We start from the raw sequence: 23,778 nt of genomic DNA on the forward strand, positions 1-23,778 counted from the left end.
TTCACAGAAGCATTATCCATAATGGAAGACGATTGGAACAACTAGGACTCTAGAAAATGTCTGCCAGCCCCCATCCAAGCTGACAGAGATGGAGAGGTGAAAAGGTGAGGCAAAGAATGGCAGATAATTACCAAATGCAGATGTGCAAAGCTTGTCACATCAGACCCAAAAAAAAACTATGTAGGGCCTACTGAGTTAAGGGTATGAATACTTATGCAATGTACTTATTTCATTGTTTTATTTTTAATAAATTTGTAAAATTTGCAAATCTGGTTCATGCTTTGTCATTATTATGGTGTATGGAGTGTAAATTGATGTGGGGCAAAACTAATTTAAAGCAGTTTAACATAATGCTGCAACAAAACAAAATGTGAATACTTTTGCAAGGCATTTTATAAAATATTAAGCGATTTTAAAGTGTATAACTCTTGCCAAAATGTCCAAAGTTGATTCTAAACCCTTTTTTGCTGACGCAATGTGTTTTACACACAAATCCTGAAACGTGCAACATTTCCTCTCGATCACATGATTGTGTTCCTCTCAGCTGCTCTACTCTGCGGTGCTGGAAGAGTTACTCACAAACATATGATCTGGTAAGTGTTTATCAGCTCAATATGACAGGCTCTTTATGTGTCTTAATATATTTTATTATCAATTCCAGTGTCATCACAAATTTCTAATCATGTGTTTATAAATATTTTTGTAACTCCGAGCAACCGATTATAGTTAGTTTATTAACTTGCTGAGAGAAAGTGCGTATTGGTGTCTAAATAAAAGTGTAGTGACCTATAAACAACGTTGCGACGCGACAAAACAGCTTTCAATGATCTGTCGCTTGTTTACAGTGCACAGTCGTTTTATAACGGGAGCGCGCTTGTGCACTGTGCACTTGTGGATATCACTGAAGTGTAGTTAGTTATAGCTGTACTTCCGCTTTAATCTATAAGGGGTAAAGTCTGGGGAAGGCAGGACTGTAACACACACAAACACACTCCAGGTCGATTTACCTGTAGGCTTCTCTCAGACACAGATACAGCCATGAAGCTCATCATACTTGATGACTATGACCAGGTCAGCGAATGGACTGCCAAATACATCAGGAACAGGATCAAGAAGTTTAACCCCGGACCTGACCGATACTTCACTCTGGGTCTTCCAACAGGTAAAATCATAAAAAACCTAATATGTTCATTTAAAATGTTTATATTATTAATATTTCCTGTGTTTTACAGGAGGCACCCCACTTGGATGCTACAAGAAACTCATAGAGTATCACAAGAAGGGAGAAGTATCTTTTCAGTACGTGAAAACGTTTAATATGGATGAGTATGTAGGTATGTGAGCGCTCGTTTATGCTTGGGGATCAAGGGTTGAATTGCCTGTCATATATTTAGTTGATCACTTTGTTTTTACAGGACTTCCTAGGGACCATCCTGAAAGCTACCATTCGTTCATGTGGAACAACTTTTTCAAGCACATCGACATCCGAGCAGAAAATGCACACATCCTAAACGGCAATGCGTCCAATTTAGAAAAGGAGTGTCAGGACTTTGAATCCAAAATCAAAGCTGCTGGAGGAATCGAACTTTTTGTTGGCGGTAAGACAGTCGATTATACTTTGACCCGTGAATGCCACCATTAAACAACACTGCCTTCCTGTATTTGTAATCGTGTTGCAGGTATTGGACCTGATGGCCACATTGCGTTCAATGAGCCTGGATCCAGTCTGGTGTCCCGAACCCGTGTTAAGACCCTGGCAATGGACACGATTCTAGCTAACGCACGGTTTTTTGATGGCGATCTCTCTAAAGTCCCCACCATGGCTCTGACGGTTGGAGTTGGCACTGTGATGGATGCTCGAGAGGTACGAATATTCATGTTTCACAGTCTTTATGTGCTGTATTATAATTACATCTATAAATGTCATCCTTCTCCCACTCCTGTAAGATGACTCTATGGCTTTATTGCTAAACTAATTACACATTTTTCTAGCCACAGACATTTCTGACTTCAAACATTTATTGTAAGATAAACACGTCTTTGCGTCAAAAATGCGTAACACAGTGCATGTATGGTAACAATAAGTAAATTAACTGATACTTAAAAACAGATAAATAAAAATGCATTTGAAATGTTATATTATTACAGTTGAGGTCAAAAGTTTACATAGAAATGTTAGTTATTTTTCAAAAAAAGATGCATGTTATTGTTTATTTAGTACTGACCTGAATAAGATATTTCACATAAAGACACTTATATATATAGTTGAATTGATAAAAAATAACCCAGTTTAAAAGTTTACATACACTTAATTCGTAATGCTGTGTTGTTACCTGAATGATCCACTTTTAGTGATAGTTGTTCTTGAGTCCCTTGTTTGTCCTGAACAGTTAAACTGCCTGCTGTTCTTCAGAAAAAATCCTTCAGGTCCCACAAATTCTTTGGTTTTCCAGCATTTTTGTGTATTTGAAGCCTTTCCAACAATGACTGTGTGATTTTGAGATCCATCTTTTCACACTGAGGACAACTGAGGGACTCATATGCAACTATTACAGAAGGTTCAAACACTCACTGATGCTTCAGACGGAAACACAATGCATTAAGAGCCGTTTTTTTTTTTTACTTTTTTTAAGTTCAGGGTAAATTTAAACTTATTTTGTCTTCTAGGTTCTAGGTATTTTTTTATGAAATCTGATCTGATCTGAAACAATACAACGAACGCTAACATGACTATATGACATTTTCAGGTCATGATCCTTATCACTGGCTCTCATAAAGCGTTCGCACTCTATAAAGCCAACATGTTACTATTTTCTGTAACTTCTGAAGGGCAGTACTAAATGAAATAAATATATAATATTCAGACAAAATAAGAAAAATGCACCAATATTTTTTTCTGTTCAAAAGTTTTCACCCCCGGCACTTAATGCATGTTTTTTCTTTCTTTCTGGAGTGTTTGAACCTTCTGTAATTGTTGCATATGAGTCCAAGAACAAGAAAACATTCTAGTTGTTACATTGAAATTTGTCATTTTACTAAGATAATTGTTGTTTTAACAACATAACATCTAATTTTTACGAGAAAAGATGTGTTAACGAGAAAACATCTCATTATTACAGGAAAAGATGTTTGTCATTTTAACGACATCTAATTTTTACACATTTTAACAAGACAACATCTCCTTATTACGAGAAAAGATGTCATTTTTACCAATATAATTGTTGTTTTAATGACATAACATCTAATTTTTACAAGAGAATTTGTCATTTTACCATTATTGTCGTTTTAACAACATGACATACCCTGTTTTTACGTAAAAAGATGTTGTTTTAACGACATAACATCTCGTTTTTACAAGAAAACATCTAGTTGTCACAAGAAAATGTGTTATTTTAACAAGATAATTGTAGTTTTACCAACATAACATCTGATTTTTACAAGAAAAGATGTGTTAACGAGAAAACATCTCATTATTACAAGAAAATATGTTTAACCAAGATAATTGTCATTTTAACGACATCTAATTTTTACACATTTTAACAAGACAACATCTCCTTATTACGAGAAAAGATGTCATTTTTACCAAGATAATTGTTGTTTTAATGACATAACATCTAATTTTTACTAGAAAAGTTGTTATTACAAGAAAATTTGTCATTTTACCATTATTGTCGTTTTAACAACATGACATACCTTGTTTTTACGTAAAAAGATGTTGTTTTAACGACATAACATCTCATTTTTACAAGAAAACATCTAGTTGTCACAAGAAAATGTGTTATTTTAACAAGATAATTGTAGTTTTACCAACATAACATCTCGTTTTTACGAGAAAAGATGTAGTTTAAATGAGAAATGAGTCCCTCGGTTGTCCTCAGTGTGAAAAGATGGATCTTAAAATCATACAGTCATTGTTGGAAAGCGGTCAAATACACAAAAATGCTGAAAAACCTCAGAAATGTTCATTTTTATAAGTTTCCCTATTATTTTCTCTCGTAAACTATATTTAAACATCTATAATGTGAAATATATCTGATTCAGGTCAGTACTAAATAAACAATAACATGCATTTTGTATGATCCCTCTTATTTTGGTAAAATAGTTAACATTTTACAGATTCTGCAAGGTGTATGTAAACTTTTGACCTCAACCTTTGTAATTTTTTTTATGAAATCTGATCTGATCTGAAACAATACAACGAACGCTAACATGATTATATGACATTTTCAGGTCATGATCCTTATCACTGGCTCTCATAAAGCGTTCGCACTCTATAAAGCCATCGAAGAGGGAGTGAACCACATGTGGACGGTGTCAGCATTCCAGCAGCACCCGCAGGCTGTGTTTGTGTGCGATGAAGACGCCACACACGAGCTGAGGGTCAAAACGGTCAAGTACTTCAAAGGTAACGCGGACTCTCTCTCGTTTGCATGGTTTGTTGATCTTTGTCTCTCTATAATATAGTGAATAAAGTGAATACAGGAATATTGTGCATGAAAGAAAATGACATCAGTTAGTGTTAATGTTTTTATTTTGTTTGTTTTTTCAGGCATTATGGATGTGCACAACAAGATGGTGGAGCCTATAGACTGATACTGATTGGAAGAATGGACACACAACAGATTTGTGGTTGTGTTTTTACCTGAATTGCACTCCTCTGTTTTCTGTTGTTTTTATATGCCTTTTGTCTTGTATTAAACTTTTAAATGTTCTTTAAATGTGACCAAATAAATCACAAATTGATAAATAAATAGACTTAGTACTGTAAATAGTAATCTTTGGATTGATGATATGGTATTTCAGTATTTATAATTATTTACCTATTGATAGATTTATATTTCAGTATTTATATACCTTTATTTCACCTTTATTTTAGTTTCAATAATTCATTAAAATTACATTTTATTTCAGTTAGTTGCCAAGGTGGGGTGACGCATTGCTACCACACACATTATTTTTTCCATAATAGTTATAGTCAGATAATTATGTTGTTTTAAAGACATAACATCTGGTTTTTACAAGAAAAGATGTTGTTTTATCAAGAAACCGTCTAGTTATTACGAGAAAAGGTGTAGTTTTACCAAGATTATTATGCCGTTTTAATGACATAACACCTTGTTTTTACAAGAAAAAATGTTTTATCAAGAAAACATCTAGTTATTACAAGGAAAGATGCCGTTTTACTGAGATAATTGTTGTTTTAACAACATAACACCTTCATTTTTACAAGAAAAGTTGTCGTTTTAACAAGAAAACATCTAGTTTTTACAAGAAAATTTGTCGTTTTACCCAGATAATTGTTGTTTTAACGCCATATCTTGTTTTTGTGAAAAAGATGTTGTAACGAAAAAAAACATCTCGTTGTTAAGAGAAAAGATGTTGTTTTAATGACATAACATCTCATTTTTACAAGACAATATGCCATTTTAACAAGACATCTCATTATTACAAGATGTCATTTTGACTAGATAATTGTTTTAACGACATAACATTTTGTTTTTACAAGAAACGATGTCGTTTTACCGAGATAATTGCCATTTTATAGACATAACATCTCCTTTTTACAAGAAAAGATGTCATTTTATCAAGACAACATCTCATTATTATGAGAAAAGATGTTGTTTTACAGATGTAATTGTCATTTTAACAACATATCTCATTTTTAGAAAAGTTGTTGTTTTAACAAGAAAACATTATTTACTACAAGACCATTTTTAATTTCACCAAGATAATTATTTTTAACTACATAACATCTAGTTTTTACAAAAAAATGTTGTTTTAACGGAAAAACATCTTATCATGAGAAAAGATGTTGTTTTACCAAGATAATTGTTTCAACAACATAACATCTCGTTTTTTACGAGAAAATGTTTTTTTTTTTTTTGCAGAGATAAATGGCATTTTAATGACATAACATCTCATTTTTAGAAGAAATGTTGTCATTTTAACAAGAAAACGTTAGTTATTACAAGAAAATGTGTTATTTTACCAAGATAGTTGTCATTTTAACAACAACAACAAACAAAAATGTTGTTTTAATTAAAAAACATCTTGTTTTTACAAGAACAGTTGTCTTTTTAACAAGAAAATATACTAGTTTTTAAAAGGAAATTTGTCGTTATACTAAGATACAACATACAACATTCATTTCATAACATTTTTATGAGAAAAGATGTTTTAATGAGAAAACATCTCATTATTACGAGAAAAGATGTCTTTTTAAAGAGAAAATATCTAATTATTACTAGAAAAGACTATGACAATTGTTGTTTTAATGACATAACATCTAATTTTTACAAGAAAAGTTGTTGTATTAACAAGAAAACAAATAGTTATTGCAAGAAAATGTGCCATTTTACCAAGATTATTGTCGTTTTAACAACATGACATACCTAGTTTTTACGAAAAAAGATGTTGTTTTAACAAGAACATCTCATTATTACAAGAAAAGATGTCATTTTACGGAGATAATTGTCGTTTTAACGACATCAAGACAAGTTGTCGTTTCACCAAGATAATTGTTATTTTAACAACATAACATCTTATTTTTTACGAGAAAAGTTGTCGTTTTAACAAGAAAACATCTAATTATTACAAGAACACTGCAAAAAAAATGCTTTTCTTTTGTCTTGTTTCCAGCCAAAATATCTAAAAATTCTTAAATCAAGAAGGATTTTCTAGACGAATAAATATTATTGTCTTGTTTTCAGAAAAAAACAAGTCAAAATTAAGTGTGTTTTTGCTTGAAACAGGCAAAATAATCTGTCAATGGGGTAAGAAAAATAATCTTGTTTTCTGTTTGAAATACGATTTCTTTCTTACCCCATTGGCAGATTATTTTGCTCGCTCTAAGCAAAAAATCACTTAATTTTGGCTTGTTTTTTCTGAAAATAAGAAAATAATTTTTACTTGTCTAGAAAGTCCATCTTGATTCAAGAATTTTCAGATATTTTGGCTGGAAACAAGAAAAAAATCCAAGTAAGAAAAGCATTTTATGCAGTGAAAATTTGTAATTTTACAGAGATAATTGTTGTTTTAATGACATATCTCGTTTTTACGAGCAAAGATGTTGTTTTAACAACATAACACCTCATTTTTACAAGAGCAGTTGTCGTTTAAACAAGAAAACATCTAGTTTTTATGAGAAAACATCTCATTATTATGTGAAAGGGTGTCGTTTTACCAAGATAATTGTTGTTTTAATGACATAACATCTCGTTTTTACGAGAAAAGATGCTTTAATGAAAAAAACAGTTCGTTGTTACGAGAAAAGATGTTGTTTTACCGAGACGATTGACGTTTTAACGACATAAATCAATTTTACAAGATGCCATTTTAACGAGAAAACGTAGTTATTACGAGAAAAGATTTTGTTAAAACAGCACAACATCTCATTATTACGACATAATAATTGAGTGGAAAAAATTATAAGTGTGCGGCAGCAATGCATCTGTACTAAGACAACATTTAAACACGTTTTAAATTTTCATCTAATATTTAGATTTTATTTTATTTAAGCATTATTTCAGTTCATGAAAGCATGTTTAAATAGTCTTTGTTTTAGTTATCAATGACAACACTGACATATTCAACTGTAAGCTACAAGAATTTACCATATTGTTTGTTTTTGAACTGTGACTAAAGGCGTTTCCTATCATGTGGCTGACATAAAAACATTTCAGTGGACAAAATAGGCAGTTCAGAGTAATCAAGTTCATACATGACTGAGTGAAAGTAACTTAGTTGGAAATAAGACGTGCCCTCCGGAATCAAATATTACAGCCCTTAACAGACTTAGAGTGTTTATTACTGTACTTGGACTGAATACTGCAGACAACTACTCTCTCTAGGCTTTGTAAAGACAAATGAAAGTAAAAAGTTCAAAGGTACTTTTAGTTTAAAAGTTTAGCAGAGTCACTAATGGAAACTCTTTAAATGGGTTGCATAACAACAATCTTTGCACTGACATAAATACACCCCTGGGCTGTGTTCAAACCCTAGTGAGCTGCCTAAATAGACAGCTAAACTGAGCGTCTATAACGGTTGAAATGTTGTCTAGATAGGCTGCACACTAGGTTTTGAGACAGAACCGCAGAGCCTGACACAGAAACCGACTGAGCATGAGCAGTCGCCATTGTTTGGGCTATAGATTAGCCTAGTACTGTCAATCTGACTTCGTACGAGAATATTTTCATTAAGTGACAATAAGTTTGTGATATTAAATTAGTTCAAACTTGGGTTAAACTAGTGATCATAACTGCTGTATGAGTGTTTAAGCGAACAGATCGACGCGGAAGAATGACAGATCAGCGGAGTGGATATCAGCAGGTAACAAACAGACATTTGGTTTGGTTCTTTAAGCGAGTTGTTTTTCTGTAAGATTGATGGTTTTATCAACATATATCGAGTGGATGAGGTTTTAGTAATAGTTTATAAGACTCTAAACTGTAATGTTTTGACTTTTGAGAAGAGAGAGGATAACGTCAAATGGATTAATTAGCTTGTTAGCCGCTGCGGCCTTCTGTTAGCAGTGACAACAAACCGGAAAAACGAAGAGCTCACGATGATTAATTGTATAATATGAACACAATATAGTTTGTACTTTAGTGTAAATAACTTAATCAGTATCTTAGGTTATCATTCTGATCAAGAGTTGTTTGCGGTGATATCCGATCTCATATTAAAATCGTGTTAAAGTTCATTATCGTACTTTAAGATAGAGGTGAACCTATTTAGCTTTGGGAGTGATCATCTAAATCACGTACGAAACCTTGATAACGTTTAGATTAGTTTAATATTTAACATATAATACTTATATATTACATAAAGGGCTCATTTGGAACCACATCGAGACTATCAAATGCGTAATTTGACTTTGTGTGTGTGTATACTAACGTTACTAGATTGTTTAAAGTCTCTTCTGCTCACCAAGCCTGGATTTATTTGATCTAATGTACAGTAAAATCGTAAAATATTTTTAGTATTTAAAATAATTGTTTTCTATTTGAATGTTTTAAATTGTAATTTATTAATTGATTTCAAAGCTGACTTTTTAGCATTGTTCCAGTCACATGATCCTTCAGAAATCGTTCAAATTTTCTGATTTGCTGCTTAAAAAACATTTATTATTGTTATGTTGAAAACAGCTAAGTATATATTTTTTCAGGTTTCTTTGATGAATAGAAAGTAACATTATAAATGTCTTTATCATCACTTTGATCATTTTAAAGTGTCCTTGCTAAATAAATGTTTTAATTTCTGTAATTTCTATTTAAAAAAATCCTGAAAAAATGTGCTCAACTAAATATTAATAATAATAATAATTAGATGTTATTTGAACAGCAAATAAGCATATTAGAATGATTTCTGAAGGATCATGTGACACTGAAGACTGGAGTAATAATGCTGATAATTCAGATTTGATCACAGGAATAAATTACACTTAATAATATACATTCAAATAGAAAGCAGTGTTTTAAATTGTAGTAATATTTTACACATTTATTTTTTTCACTGTGCAGAATTTACTATAAATAATATATATTTTAATATGCAATTTATTTCGGTGATTTTAAAGCTTCATTATCATTCAGAAATCATTCTAAACTGCTCAAAACATTTATTATGATTATTATTATGATGTTGAAAACAGCTGAGTATATTTTTTCAGGTTTCTTTGATGAATCAAAAGTTCAGAAAAACAGCGTTTATTTGAAATAGAAATCTTTTGTAACATTATAAATGTCTTTTTCGTCACTCTTAAAGCATCCTTGCTAAATAAATGTATTAATTTCTATCATTTCTTCCAAGCTACTATAATGTTACAAAAGTTTCAGATAAAAGCTGATCTCTGTATCTTTCTATTAATCAAAGAATCCTGAAAAATGTCATTAACTGTTCTAAGTATTGATAGTAGTAGTAATAATCATAAATGTTTCTTGAAGAGCAGCAAATCATGTGACTGGATCATGTGACACTGAAGACTGGAGTAATGATGCTGAAAATTCAGCTTTGATCACAGGCGTAAATTACATTTTAACAGATATTCAAATAAAAAAACAGTTATTTTAAATAGTAATAATATTTCAAAATTGTACTGCTCTTGCTGTACTTTGGATCAAATAAATGCAGGCTTGGTGAGCAGAAGACACTTCTTTAAAAACATTAAAAATCTTACTGTTCAAAAACGTAGGACTGGTAGTGTATATATCGATTTATACTGCATATATTTCATTATTTTAATGTTTGTTCTGTATTAACAGTACATTAATCTCATAATAAACATTCTACTGTTGCAATATGATATCCTTTCCGATGCATCAGCAGCTTTTTTTTTTTTTTTTTTTTTCTTTTTTTTTTTTTGTGGTGTAGTTGAATAACGAGGAGGATTCAGCGGAGGTGCTTCAACAAACCGCTGATGCACCTCCACCGTACAGCAGCATCGCGGCGAGTAACGCAGGTAACGCAAGTGTATGAATGCGGATCTGCACATTAACCACAGCAGGCCAGAAATAACCTATGCATCTGTCATTACGCCTAACCGCTTTACTATGTCTGACATGTTTGCTGTAGCTTTCTTTGAGTACAAAGAGGATGAGGTTTACCCCAAACCCCCCTCATACAATGTGGCCACGTCACTGCCGTCCTACGACGAGGCTGAGAGGAACAAAGTAGAGGCCACGGTTCCTCTAGTCACTGACAGGGTGAGTGTTTGGGATTGTTTTAGAGGTAATTACTCTAAATTATGAACTCTTTTGACATGTATGTACTTGGTTCTTTTATACAGGATGAGGACTTCATTGCCAGAGACAGCTTTGACGATACGGATCAGCTGCGTGTTGGGAACGATGGAATTTTCATGCTCACATTTTTCAGTAAGAGTGCACAATACTTGGAATGCAAACAGCTGTTGTTAATAGTATAGGTGTGCAATATTTATCATCTGCGATAATATCGTAGATTGTTTTTTTTTTTAATGATATATGTGACCCTGGACCAAAAAACCAGTCATAAGGTTAACTTTTACAAAACATGAGATGTGAGATGTACATCTCAATAAATAAGCTTTCTTTGATGTATGGTTTGTTAGGATAGGACAATATTTTGGCCGATCTATTTGAAAATCTGGAATCTGAGGGTGCAAAAAAATCAAAATACTGAGAAAATCACCTTTAAAGTTGTCCAAATTAAGTTCTTAACAATGCATATTACTAATCAAAAATTACATTTTGATATATTTATAGTAGGAATTTTACAAAAAATCTTAATGGAACATGATCTTTACTTAATTTCCTAATGGTTTTTGGCATAAAAGAAAAATCAATAATTTTGACCCATGCAATGTATTTTTGGCTATTGCTACAAATATACCCCAGCGACTTAAGACTGGTTTTGTGCTCCAGGGTCGCATATGAGCTGAGATTGAGTATGTCACTGTCATTGCAAGATGAAACAAAATGCCCCTATAATTCAAGTTATGAATACAAAAAAATCCCTGTATGGGTTTTTTATTTTTTATTCATATAATAAAGTAATATCACACAAGCAACAGCTGTTTTCCTAAATATCAGCACATTAGAACGCAAATGTGATATTAATTTTATATAACAGTTCAACAAAGAAGTAGCTAATATTTTGTAGGACTGGGTAAAAAATATCGATTCTCAGATTTTAATCGATCTTCAGTTTAACGCATTGATATCGATTCGGGAAATCCCCGAATCGATTCTTAATGCACGTGCTTCACGTAAGAGGATATGAACATTCACCACTCCTCCTGAAGGTGTCACCATCAGCTGCTTTTTTTGCAGAAAAATCTGGTGATCAAAAATGATTAGGCTGTAGTTAAGAACTGTTACTGTCTTTTAATTTGTTTTACAGTAATGTGCATTTTGCAGTTTGTTTACATGGTGTACAATGGATGCACATATTTATGACTTCTTGTTACAGTGTTCATTTAAAATAAAAGTTGTTTAAAATAAACAACTGTGTGCACCCTATTATTAATGTAGATGTGCATTTCAGTAATAAACTTAAGTAGGAGAGTTTCAGTTACCAGCATTTATATCAAAATATGGATCCCATGTCTGCAAAACTTAACATTTTAAATGAAATATTGATAGCTAATCGATATCGAATCGAATCGAAACCATAAAAATAAGAATCGAATCGCCGAATTGGTCACAATACCCAGCCCTAATATTTTGTGCAAGTTACATTTTAGACACAATTTTTGTCTTTTACCAATAAAAGCTGGAGCAGAACATTTGTGCATCTCAGAGAAACACTGCAGTGTTTAGTTTAGTTTGAGCAAATCATTTGAGTCAGTGATTCAATGGTCACTTGCTTCATTTCTAAATGAATTTTGAATGAATCGTTTGAATGAATGATTCAATGACTCACTCGTTAAGACAGGGACTTGCTGCCACCTCCTGGTGGTTTTAGTGTCATATTATATTATTCATGACAGGCCTAAATCACCCCAAATATCAGCACAAGAACACGCTATGCAAAACATTGTTTAGTTATCATCATCTAGATATCATTTTGTGTCAATATCGCACAACCCTAACTGACAGCTAGATAAAAGTGCAGCAGATATATTAATAACTTTTTATTTCTTTGTGTCATCAGTGGCGTTCCTCTTTAACTGGATTGGCTTCTTCCTGTCCTTCTGTCTGACCACGTCTGCGGCTGGACGCTATGGGGCCATCTCTGGGTTTGGACTGTCCCTGGTCAAATGGGTCCTGATTGTCAGGGTATGACAGGCTAATATACAGTTGAGGTCAAAAGTTTACATCCCCCTTTCAGAATCTGCAAAATGTTAAGTGTTTTAACAAAATAACAGGGATCATTGGGCATGTAAACTTTTGACTTCAACTGTGTCACATAGGATGTTATGGCAATGGATTAATATTTAAAGCAGTTGGTTTTCTATTATGCTTTGTTAGTATTTTTTTTTTAGAGGATGAACACCACTCACCCTTTTCTTTCTGTGATTAAACAGTTTTCAACCTACTTCCCTGGATATTTTGATGGCCAGTACTGGCTGTGGTGGGTTTTCCTGGTCGTAGGTGAGTGTAAATTAGCGATTTAGTTTAATAAATGTTTTTCTTTATGATCGTTCATTAAAAATGATTATTAAAGAAATTGTTAAAAAAGAATATTTGCATGTAGATGAGAACGTTTCTTCATCTTATTTGGAGAAATGTATCATTACATCGCTCGCTCACCAACTGAACCTCTGCAGTGAATGGGTGCCGTCAGAATGAGAGTCCAAACAGCTGATTAAAAAAACATCAGAGTAATCCACAAGTGATCCACAAGACTCCAGTCCATCGGTTAACATCTTGTGAAGTGAAAAGCTGTCTGTTTGCAGTGAAAAAGTCTTCTTTTCTAAATCAGGAGAGAAATATGCACCTATCAAGCACTAGTTAAAAGCAAAAACAGTTTAAAAATGCGGGTGGATTTTGGTAGTGAGAGAAAAACAAGCAACTTTTTTTTTGGAAGAAGTCTTGTTACTGAATATAGCCTCATGTTTTGGACTGGCGTTATGGTTTAAAGTTAAAATGTTGATGAATTTATTACAAACAAGCAGCATTTGCTTTCAATAGATGGACTGAAATGGTTTGGATCACTTGTGGATTATTGTGATGTTTGTATCAGCTTTCATTCTGACGGCACCCATTCACTGCAGAGGATCCATTGGTGAGCAAGTGATGTAATGCTACATTTCATTACATATCTGTTCTGATGATTCAAAAAGTATTAAATATTACGATTTTCTAAGTTATTAAATCATTATTTATTAATATTATTACAACTAACATATCATTTGTATTGTTCCAGGATTCCTGCTGTTTTTCCGGGGATTCGTCAACTATTCCAGAGTTCGCAACATGGCAGATCATTCCATGTCTACCATTCCTCGAACCCGAGTTCTTTTTATCTATTAGGTAACTTATAAGAAATTATTAACTTTTTTTTTTTTTTTAGATGGCATAGATGTGCATTGCATTAGGAGAAAAAATAAATGAAAAGATTACCTTAAGTGATATAAATGATTGTGGACAAGTGTTTTCTCTCTTTTGATTTTGTGAATAGATTAAACTCTCAGGATAATTGCAAAATGAACAAAACGGCGAGCCGCCTTCAGCTTTTTTGAATCTTCAGGACATAACAACAACAGCAGTGCAAAGAACACATCTGCTTCAGACGCCCCTTGCACTTCTTGGTTGTTTGCATAATTGCAATTAATCACATTGGCATTTTTTACTAAAGGATTCGAGCTCCTCCAACCGTTTATCAGTGCTTAATTCACGCGTACAGTATACACTCATTATGCATTTAGAAGCTACTTACATTTGCATGCGCTCCAGTTAGCGGTGACGCCATCTGAGAATCAGTTTTTGTTAAATTCCCCGTCACAGTTTGTTTCTGTGGGTTTTCTCTTGATTTGTGGGAAAGTTGTAATTTTACTTTGTGAGTAAATCTAGTAAATGAACTTTGTGAACTAGAAAAAAAAAAGAGTATGTGTATATACGGTAAACAAGAAGAGAGATATTAAACATTACAAACATGCACTTTGAAGATATAAGCAGAACAAGATAACAATAGTGTCTGCCAGGTCCATGTAAAGCCAAAAACATATTAAGGTAAAGTTTATTCGAGAAAATATCAGCTTGTTTTAAATTACTGTCACAAAACGGACCAAAATACTCCCTATTATGTAAAAGGTTAGCTTAGACTGATAGCAAAATGATTCAGCATTAAAGCACACCTGAATATGTAATGCGCTTAATCAATCAGTGTGAATAACAGAATATTTTATGACGCCAAATGTAGCAGTAGATGGTTCATCGATTTTATTTTCGTTTTATTTTTGTTGAAGACTTCAGCATGGGATAGTGCTTCACCATGTGTTGTTTGTGATTTGTATGTTTTACACTTATCAAATAATTTTAATAAATGTAACATCTATGGCAACACCACAGATCACTTGTGCATTTATTTGTTGGTAATATACACTAACATTACTTTTTTAAAGTCTCAATTTCACCAATGCTGCTTCTATTTAATCAAAACTACAGTGAAATTACTACTTACTATTTATGATTTAAAAAGATAATAAGGGCTGTCGAATGATTAATAAAAGTTTGTTTTTACATAATATATGTGTGAGTACTGTGTAAATTAATTATGTATATAAAAATACACACAGTTGAATGTGTATATATATGTGATGCAAAATGTTATATGTAACTATAAAGAGTTTATATATAGAAATAAATATATATAGACAGCTATTATTATAATATATGTACGTGTATGTATTTATATTTTATATTATATATATTATGTAAAAACAAACTTATTTTGGATGTGATTAATCACGATTAATCATTTGACAGCCCTAATTTTAATTAATTACATGAAGTATCAGGTAATGAATTACCTGCATCAATTTTGTCTGCAAAAGTAGCCCCAAAATAAACATTTAAATTCATTATTGTTTTAGATGAGAAAAGCATCCAAAGTAGCTTTAGAAATAAATATTGGTAACACTTCACAAAAAGGTTCATTAGTTAACATGAACTAAGAATGATACTTTTATGGCATTTATTAATCTTAATGTTCATTTCAGCGTTTACTAATGCATTATTAAAGTCACAAGTTATTTGTTAATGCAATGTGAACTAAAATGAACAACTGTATTTTTAACTAATATTAAGAAAGATTATTAAAGAGTAATACATGTATTAGTTAATGCATTAACTGATGTTTACGAAAGACATCTTATTGTAGTGTTAGCAGAATATTTTTATTAAAAATTGCATAAATGAGTTTTATGTGTTTTAATGAATATTTAAATATATATATAAATTTAATTAAAATGGTACTTTTGGGGGTGGGATGCTTTAAATTGGTTAATGTTTTTCTTTTGAACTTCTAATAAATCAAAGATTTTCAAAAGATTTGAGCAAATCAGAATATTAGAATGATTTCTGAAGGATCATGTGACACTGAAGACTGGAGTAATGACGCTGAAAATTCAGCTTTGAAATCACAGAAATAAATTACATTTCACAATATAAAACTAAAAGTCATTCAGCTGATTTGTTCATGTGGATGATTCATTCAGTAGCGATCATTGGTTCACTTGATTCATTCAAAAACCGGAAAGAAAACAGCTTTGCTTTTTTTTATGTGAAATTGAGGAAAAAACAGACAATATTAACTATTTATTGACAACAAAGTGTCTAAAATTTAGCACAGTATTAACTTTTTGTTTATTGAACTATTGGATAAAATGAGTTTCATATTTGCACTCACTTCTGTTTGATTGCTTAACTCTTCCTAATAAATAAGACCTTAAGTAAGACCTTTTTGCACCTTTAGATTTTATTTTAGGGGCATATAACTGCACTCTAGTGGCTACATAACACATTCAGACAAATTAATGCACTAACTTAGCTCATATATATTTTCAATTCAAAATAAGTTTTTTATTGTCATTTATTTCAAAATATATTTATTTGCAAAGCTGGAATTTCAGCATCGTTACCCAATATCCTTCAGAAATCATTTTAGTATGTCGATTTGCTCCTCAAACATCTTTTGATTAATACAAAGTTTAAAAGAAAAGCATTTTGATAAATTTAATGCATCCTTGCCAAAAAAGTATTAATTTCTTTCCAAGAAAAAAAAAAATGTTTACTTTTTTTTTTATTTAAGTTTTTGTATCACACATTTTTAAGTGTTTTTTTTTTTTTTTTTTTTTTTGTAGCTTTAGATCCTCTTTTTTTGAAGTTGAAGGATCTAAACTTTATTAATTGGTAGACAATTAAGATTAAATATGATTTCTTGGTATGGTGTTTTACATTGTCTTAATTATAGCAATCTTACCCTCTTTGAAAATTGTAGAAAACCAGTCATAAGGGTCTTTGACATTTAGATTTATCCATCATCTGAAAGCTGAATAAATAAGATTTTTTTATTGATTGTATGTTAGGATTGGACAATATTTAAAAATCTGTAATCTGAGGGTGCAAAAAAAAAAAAAAAAAATCTAAATATTGATTAAAAAAAATCACCTTTAAAATTGTCCAAATGAAGTTCTTAGCAATGCATATTACTAATCAAAAATTACGTTTTGACATTTATGGTTGTAAATTTACAAAATATCTTCATGGAACATGATCTTTATTTAATATTCTAATGATTTTTGGCATAAAAGAAAAATTGATGAATTTGACCTGTACAATGTATTTTTAGCTATTGCTGCAAATATGTCTCTGCTACTTAAGACTGGCTTTGTGGACTAGGGTCACATTCAATAATTTGCAGTTATTATAACTTGACATAAATGCATAATTTCAGTGACTAAACGCAGTACAGGTCAGTGATATTTATTGTGTGTAACATGATCCAGCAAGGTACAATGACGTGGCACAATAATGTTCATATTTCTGTGTTCATGACAAGAAAACTAAACGTACAATCAGACACATTATTATATATTCATAAGAAAAAACAACTTGAAGTGTCAGAGATTTGCTATTTAAAAATAAAAATCGTTACTATAGTAGATTTATTCTATATATTATATTTCTTTGTCAGTCCATATTTAAATAGTACATTTTGACATTGGGTTAGTAAACTTTCGTTAGTCTGCATATACTGTATATTTGGATGCTGTGTAGTTAGTAGAGCAATCCTATGATTCGACAGTGGATTATTTGGTGATTCATTAACACTTTACAATAATGTCCCATTAGTTAACATTGGATGCATTAACAGTGAGCAATACAGTATTTATATTTGTTAACCTTAGATAATAAAAATGTAACTATTGTTAATTTCATGTTAGTTTAGGTCCATGAACAATAATATTAAGGGGAGACACTGCAGGCAAAAACGCTGTTTTTTCACGCACCTGTCAAGTTTGAGATTTTGAGGCTTTTTGGTGTTTCATAAAGTGTTTTTTCAGACTAGCGGAAAAAAAACACCAAAAGACACTCTTAAGTGTTTGTTTTATAGCACTTGATCTATTTGTGTCAATAGATTTCAATTACAATCCATATTTTGAAAGGTTGTTTTCTCAAAATTAGCTTTTTCTCCTACACTGAGCCATAAATCTCCACTTACACGACGTACTTTACATTTTTAATCCTGTCCATATCCTGAAGGTATTTACAGAGGGATTTGTTCATATATAATTTGGTTGATTTGGTACATTTTATTCCCTAAAAAATGGTAAAAAAAAAAAAAAAAAGTTTTCTCTGTTCTAAGTTTATTCTGAATTATGGAATGACAAAATTAGACTCAAATTTCCCTCTGTGAAAACATTTGACTCTAATATGTCAAAAAAAATTTTTTAAACAAGAATATTGAAATTGACCTCATCCAGTGTTTCGATTTTTGTACTAGAAATGTATGCAAATTAGCGCATATTTAATTAAATAATGGCTCATTTGCATATTTAAACCTAACATTTTAGAAAACTTGTAATGCAAAAAATGTTTGCAATTATCAAACTTGGTAAGTAATGTGATAACTATTAGTTATTTTGTTACCCTATTCAGCTGCAGTGTCTCGCCTTAAAGGGATAGTTCACCCAAAAATGAAAATGTGATGTTTATCTGCTTACCCCCAGGGCATCCAAGATGTAGGTGACTTTGTTTCCTCGGCAGAACACAAACAAAGATTTTTAACGAAAACCGGTGCAGTCTGCCAGCCAAATAATGTGAGTGGATGGGCACCAGACCTTTAAAAGTAAACAAAAACATGCACAGACAAATCCAAATTACACCCTGCGGCTCGTGACGATACATTGATGTCCTAAGACACGAAACGATCGGTTTTTGCGAGAAACTGAACAGTATTTATATCATTTTTTACCTTTGATACACAGTCACATCCATTTGTCCTCAGCACGAGTTTATCATCCGGATCGTTACACATGTACGCGCTCTGGTGTAGTATACGCAAACGCCGGAAGGGGAAATCAGTGAAAAGTCCCGGATGAGTTTGCTCAAGCAAACGTAATCTTTTAGCTTTAAATCGGTTTGAACAATCAGGATAAGCGCAAGTAATTACCATTTTGAATAGCCGCTATACCCACAATCTCTGTGCACTGTGTAAACAATGAGTGTTGTATTCATGCGACAGATCGCTTCTCACAAAAAAACTTTTTACAAAAAAAAAATTACAATCCATATTTTTAAAGGTTGTTTTCTCAAAATGAGCTTTTTCTCCTACACTGAGCCATAAATCTCCACTTACACGACATACTTTACTTTTTTTAATCCTGTCCATATCCTGAAGGTATTTACAGAGGGATTTGTTCATATATAATTTGGTTGATATGTTACATTTTATTCCCCAAAAAATGGTAAAAAAAAGTTTTCTGTCTGTTCTAAGTTTGAATGCTGAATTATTCTGAATTATGGAATGACAAAAATAGAGACTCAAATTTCCCTCTGTGAAAACATTTGACTCTAATATGTCAAAAAAAAAAAAAAAATTTAAACAAGAATATTGAAATTGACTTCATCCAGGATAAGCGTTTGCGTATTCTACGCCAGAGCGCGTGCACATGTAACGTGCCTGATGCTAAACTCGTGCTCAGGACAGATGGATGTGGCTGTGTATCAAAGGTAAAAAATGATATAAATACTGTTCAGTAGGACATCAATGTATCGCTACGAGTCGCAAGGTGTAATTTGGATTTGTCTGTGCATGTTTTTGTTTACTTTTAAAGGTCTGGTGCCCATCCACTGACATTATATGGCTGACAGACTGCACCGGTTTGAGTTAAAAATCTTTGTTTGTGTTCTGCTGAGGAAACAAAGTCACCTACATCTCGGATGCCCTGGGGGTAAGCAGATAAACATCACATTTTCATTTTTGGGTGAACTATCCCTTTAAGACACCTCTTTTGATTTTAATATTGAAAGGAACCTCATGTTAACAAATGAACCTTATAGTAAAGTGTTAGCAGTTCTGCGTGATTAAATAGGGTCAGGTTTCAGGCCTCAGTCCTTTGTCTGATCCACCTGTCGTGGCAGAAAGAAAATAGCCTTTTGTCCAATGTGCGTTCTTGGGCCGCGTTTCATTTTTCCGTTCTTTTTTATCCCGACGTACCAGCTCTCACCGTGCTTTTGCGACTGATACGTGTTGTAGTGGTTTTCCTCCATCTTCTCCAAGAAATAACTTTCATCTGTTACCAATGACTGCAAAGACAGGCACACAACAGTTGTTCAGATACTAATGTTTCCTTGTTCATCAGAATGAGTTGTTGACTTACAGAAGCATACAGCTTGCCGTCTTCGTTCATAGAGAGGTAAAGTCCTGTCTCTGCTCCTTCAATGACCACCACTCCTGGACTAGTTGCTTTTATGCGCAGTATGCCTTTAAAACACACACACACACACACACACACACACACACACACACACACAGAGAGAGAGAAAATAAGTCTGTTGTGAACATGGGAGGATTAGTGAAAATGATACAGAACAATCCAGATTCCAGAACAGTGTCCAATATTGATAACAGAAAATCAAGGACAAACATCTTCAGGGCTGACATTTAAGTTTTGACTAAAGCAGTACAACAGTGTAAATCATTTTTAATTTAAAATTAATTAGCAAAATAGTCTCTGTAATACTATTGAACATTAGAGACATGCTGGAAAAAAAATAGTTGTTTCAACTTAAAATTGTTACCCTGCTGACTTAAAAATTAGAGTTTAGTCAATTAAAATATTCCAGTTGTCACTTACATTAACATTAAGTAACTTATAATTTTATGTTGACTGAACTAAAGTATTTTAAGTTAGTGGGTTAACTAATTATTTAAGTTTTTGGACAGTGTGTTTTTAATGTTTTTTAAAGAAATATCTTCTGCTCACCAATGCATGTATTTGGTCCAAAGCACTGCAAAAATAGTAAAAAATATATATATATATGTGTGTGTGTGTGACCCTGGACCACAAAACCAGTCTTAAGGTTAAATTTTACAAAATTGAGATGTATACATCACATGAAAGCTCAATAAATAAGCTTTCTATTGATGTATGGTTTGTTAGGATAGGACAATATTTGGCCGAGATACATCTATTTGAAAATCTGGAATCTAAGGGTGCAAAAAATCAAAATACTGAGAAAATCACCTTTAAAGTTCTCCAAATTCAGTTCTTAACAATGCATATTACTAATCGAAAATTATATTTTGATATATTTATAGTAGGAATTTTACAAAAAATCTTAATAGAACATGATCTTTACTTAATTTCCTAATGATTTTTGGCATAAAAGAAAAATCAATAATTTTGACCCATACAATGTATTTTTGGCTATTGCTACAAATATACCCCAGTGACTTAAGACTGGTTTTTTGGTCCAGGGTCACACATATATATATATATATATATATATATATATATATATATATATATATATATATATATATATATATACACACTAATAAAATAACAATTTTGGTCTAGCAACTAGAATCAAGTGTATACTTTTATTTAGCAAGGATGCTTTAAATCGATCAAAAGTGATGATAAAGACATAATGTTACAAAAGATTTCTATTTCTGATAAAACTTTCTATTCATCAATTCAATTCAGCTTTTTAACATTACAATAATAATAAATGTTTTTTGAACAGCAAATCAGAATGATTTCTGAAGGATGATTGGAGTAACAATGCTAAAAATCAGCTTTGAAATCACAGGAATAAATTACATTTAAAAATATATTCAAATGGAAAACAGTTATTTTAAATGGTAAAAATATTTCAGAAATTTACTGCTTTTTCTGTACGTTAGGCCAAAAAAATGCAAGCTTGGTGAACAGAAAACTTAAAAAAAAAAAAAAAAAAAAAAAAAAAAAACACTAAAAATCTTACTGTTTAACTTTTGACTAGAAGTAGGCATATGTTATGTATGAATGCTTGCTTAGATAAATAGAATAGCGAATTACTATTTTTTTAAACGGTATTTATTCTTTACCCTTAACGTGTTTCATCAAGAGCAATGCTTTGATATTCTTAAGATTAAAATGATGCTTTATCACTATTAAAATAATAATGTTTTGAACAGCAAATCAGAATGATTTCAGACGGATGATTGGAGTAGCCTACTGATGCTAAAAATTCAGCTTTGAAATCACAGGAAATTTAGATTTTAAAATATATTCAAATTAAAAATTATTTTAAATAGTAAAAAAATATGTCAGAATTTAAAAAAATGCAGGCTTGGTGAGTTTTAAAAAACAATTAAACAGTGTGTTATGCATGCATAGATAGAATAGCGAATTACTTTTTTTTTTTTTTTGCAGTATTTGTTCTTTACCCTTAACGTGTTTCATCATTCACAATGCTTTGATGTTTTTAAGATTAAAATAATGATGCTTTTCATCACTAAGCACAATATTGTCTGTGAAAATAATGTCAATATAATCATTTTCAATCATATTCATCCCTATGTTGCCTACTTTATTATTTTTGTAATACTTTTTCCTTATAGCATATCCAGCAGCAGCTGCAGAGAAACGCGTTGTCATAAAGTCATATGGCCTGCGGCGTAACTCACTGTAGATGTCTTCCTCTCGCTTTCCTGCCACAGTCCCGTCCTCCAGGATCTGAAGGTGAAATCCTCCATTCATACAGTAGAGTCGCGTCAGCTTCTTATAGTCGGGCGGGTAGAGTTTCACCGCAGGATCGGCCTCCGTCATGCCTACTATTCAATGCGCTATTCTGAGCACAGGCTCTGTTTGAAAACAGAAAATGGCCGTGTCCCACAATCTAGCCGAGCTGCTTACCTACGGCATTTTTAGCGCAGCTGACTCGGAACGTGCACACGATGGGCTAAAATGCTGTCTAGGTAGGCAGCTCTGGAGAGTTGAGACACGGGAGATAATGCTGAAGCTGCAGGGGTTGTATTTGATAACCCGGAATAGAGACCTGCACACAGGCTGTTCAGCAAGACACTTGTCATTAAGACATCCTAGAAAACCGCAAAAAATGTAATATGTAGTGCATTACTCATATATTAAAATTTATTTATAATTAATGTCTTCTATTTATAATTTATATACTAATTTACGTTTGTATTCCCCAAATGTAATAATTTCATTTTATAATAATGTTTAGGTAAATAATTCTTGTTAAAAAATATTTATTTTATATTTTTTTCATTATTACAATTTGGTCATAAGGGCCAGTTGCAAATCGTGTAAAAAGCTTTAACAGTGCCAGGTTATCAAGTTGAAAAATAATAATTTTTTATTTAAGTGTGTGTGTGTGTGTGTGTGTGTGTGTGTATTTTAAATTTTTATATTGTTTTAATTTTTTTTAATTTGCAACCAACTTGACTTAATATACTGTATACTGTAAGTCTAATAAAAAAATGTGACTATATATTGTAACTATATATTTAGGTAAATTATATATAATTTTTAAAATATGCAACCAACTTGACTTAATATTGTATAATCTTTGTAATCAAGTTGGCTGCATATTTGAAAAATAAGTAAATATAATAATATTCAAATAAATTAATAAATTTCATAAACTGGACCAAATCAACAATTCTACCACTGAATATGAATTCACATGACACTAGTATACAGAATACGCCCTTCTCAATAAATAATATAACATATTTAGGAATAAAAATCTCCCAGAACCTATCTGACTTATTTAACCTTAATTTTATTTCACTACTAAAAACGATAGAAGATGACTTAACTAGATGGATGAACTT

General features: G+C 31.8%; 3 protein-coding genes across 4 annotated transcripts; 2 read left to right on the plus strand and 1 right to left on the minus strand.

Moving 5' to 3' along the window:
* The first annotated feature begins 527 nt into the window (after positions 1–527).
* LOC141288776 (glucosamine-6-phosphate deaminase 1-like) lies at positions 528–4,759 on the plus strand. 2 transcript variants are annotated; one of them, XM_073820946.1, is made up of 7 exons: positions 528–593; positions 1,025–1,162; positions 1,233–1,334; positions 1,416–1,598; positions 1,680–1,864; positions 4,231–4,405; positions 4,550–4,759. In XM_073820946.1, exons 2-7 carry the CDS (start codon positions 1,039–1,041, stop codon positions 4,591–4,593), a joined length of 813 nt encoding a protein of 270 aa, XP_073677047.1. In that variant the 5' UTR covers positions 528–593; positions 1,025–1,038; the 3' UTR covers positions 4,594–4,759. The 2 variants fall into 2 exon arrangements, with proteins under 2 accessions (XP_073677047.1, XP_073677046.1); XM_073820945.1 differs by lacking the exon at positions 528–593 and having other exon boundaries at positions 949–1,162.
* Positions 4,760–8,107: 3,348 nt separating this feature from the next.
* On the plus strand, positions 8,108–14,992 carry LOC141288201 (NEDD4 family-interacting protein 1-like). Its single transcript, XM_073820305.1, has 8 exons — positions 8,108–8,328; positions 10,372–10,459; positions 10,573–10,703; positions 10,787–10,874; positions 12,634–12,758; positions 13,007–13,073; positions 13,849–13,955; positions 14,104–14,992. Exons 1-7 carry the CDS (start codon positions 8,299–8,301, stop codon positions 13,953–13,955), a joined length of 636 nt encoding a protein of 211 aa, XP_073676406.1. The 5' UTR covers positions 8,108–8,298; the 3' UTR covers positions 14,104–14,992.
* A 2,400-nt stretch (positions 14,993–17,392) lies between these two features.
* On the minus strand, positions 17,393–22,968 carry LOC141288581 (putative fibroblast growth factor 1). The gene is made up of 3 exons (XM_073820744.1): positions 22,606–22,968; positions 20,309–20,412; positions 17,393–20,234 (listed from the first exon to the last, which is right to left on the minus strand). The coding sequence occupies exons 1-3, from the start codon at positions 22,745–22,747 to the stop codon at positions 20,037–20,039; spliced, it is 444 nt and encodes a 147-aa protein (XP_073676845.1). The 5' UTR covers positions 22,748–22,968; the 3' UTR covers positions 17,393–20,036.
* Positions 22,969–23,778: the final 810 nt, after the last annotated feature.

The sequence above is a fragment of the Garra rufa genome, chromosome 16, assembly GCF_049309525.1.
Source record: "Garra rufa chromosome 16, GarRuf1.0, whole genome shotgun sequence".
NCBI classification, from domain to species: Eukaryota; Metazoa; Chordata; class Actinopteri; order Cypriniformes; family Cyprinidae; genus Garra; species Garra rufa.

What these genes read in the sequence shown, in the direction of transcription:
- LOC141288776 (XM_073820946.1), top strand. Translation starts at nt 1,039, where the DNA reads ATGAAGCTCATCATACTTGATGACTATGACCAGGTCAGCGAATGGACT. An exon ending in AATCGAACTTTTTGTTGGCG is followed by an intron (nt 1,599 to 1,679) that starts GTAAGACAGTCG and finishes ATCGTGTTGCAG; the next exon opens with GTATTGGACCTGATGGCCAC. An exon ending in AACGGTCAAGTACTTCAAAG is followed by an intron (nt 4,406 to 4,549) that starts GTAACGCGGACT and finishes TTGTTTTTTCAG; the next exon opens with GCATTATGGATGTGCACAAC.
- LOC141288201 (XM_073820305.1), top strand. Translation starts at nt 8,299, where the DNA reads ATGACAGATCAGCGGAGTGGATATCAGCAG. An exon ending in TTTCATGCTCACATTTTTCA is followed by an intron (nt 10,875 to 12,633) that starts GTAAGAGTGCAC and finishes TTGTGTCATCAG; the next exon opens with TGGCGTTCCTCTTTAACTGG. An exon ending in GTGGGTTTTCCTGGTCGTAG is followed by an intron (nt 13,074 to 13,848) that starts GTGAGTGTAAAT and finishes GTATTGTTCCAG; the next exon opens with GATTCCTGCTGTTTTTCCGG.
- LOC141288581 (XM_073820744.1), bottom strand. Translation starts at nt 22,747, where the DNA reads ATGACGGAGGCCGATCCTGCGGTGAAACTCTACCCGCCCGACTATAAG. An exon ending in GCGAGAGGAAGACATCTACA is followed by an intron (nt 20,413 to 22,605) that starts GTGAGTTACGCC and finishes TGTGTTTTAAAG; the next exon opens with GCATACTGCGCATAAAAGCA. An exon ending in ACGGCAAGCTGTATGCTTCT is followed by an intron (nt 20,235 to 20,308) that starts GTAAGTCAACAA and finishes CTGTCTTTGCAG; the next exon opens with TCATTGGTAACAGATGAAAG.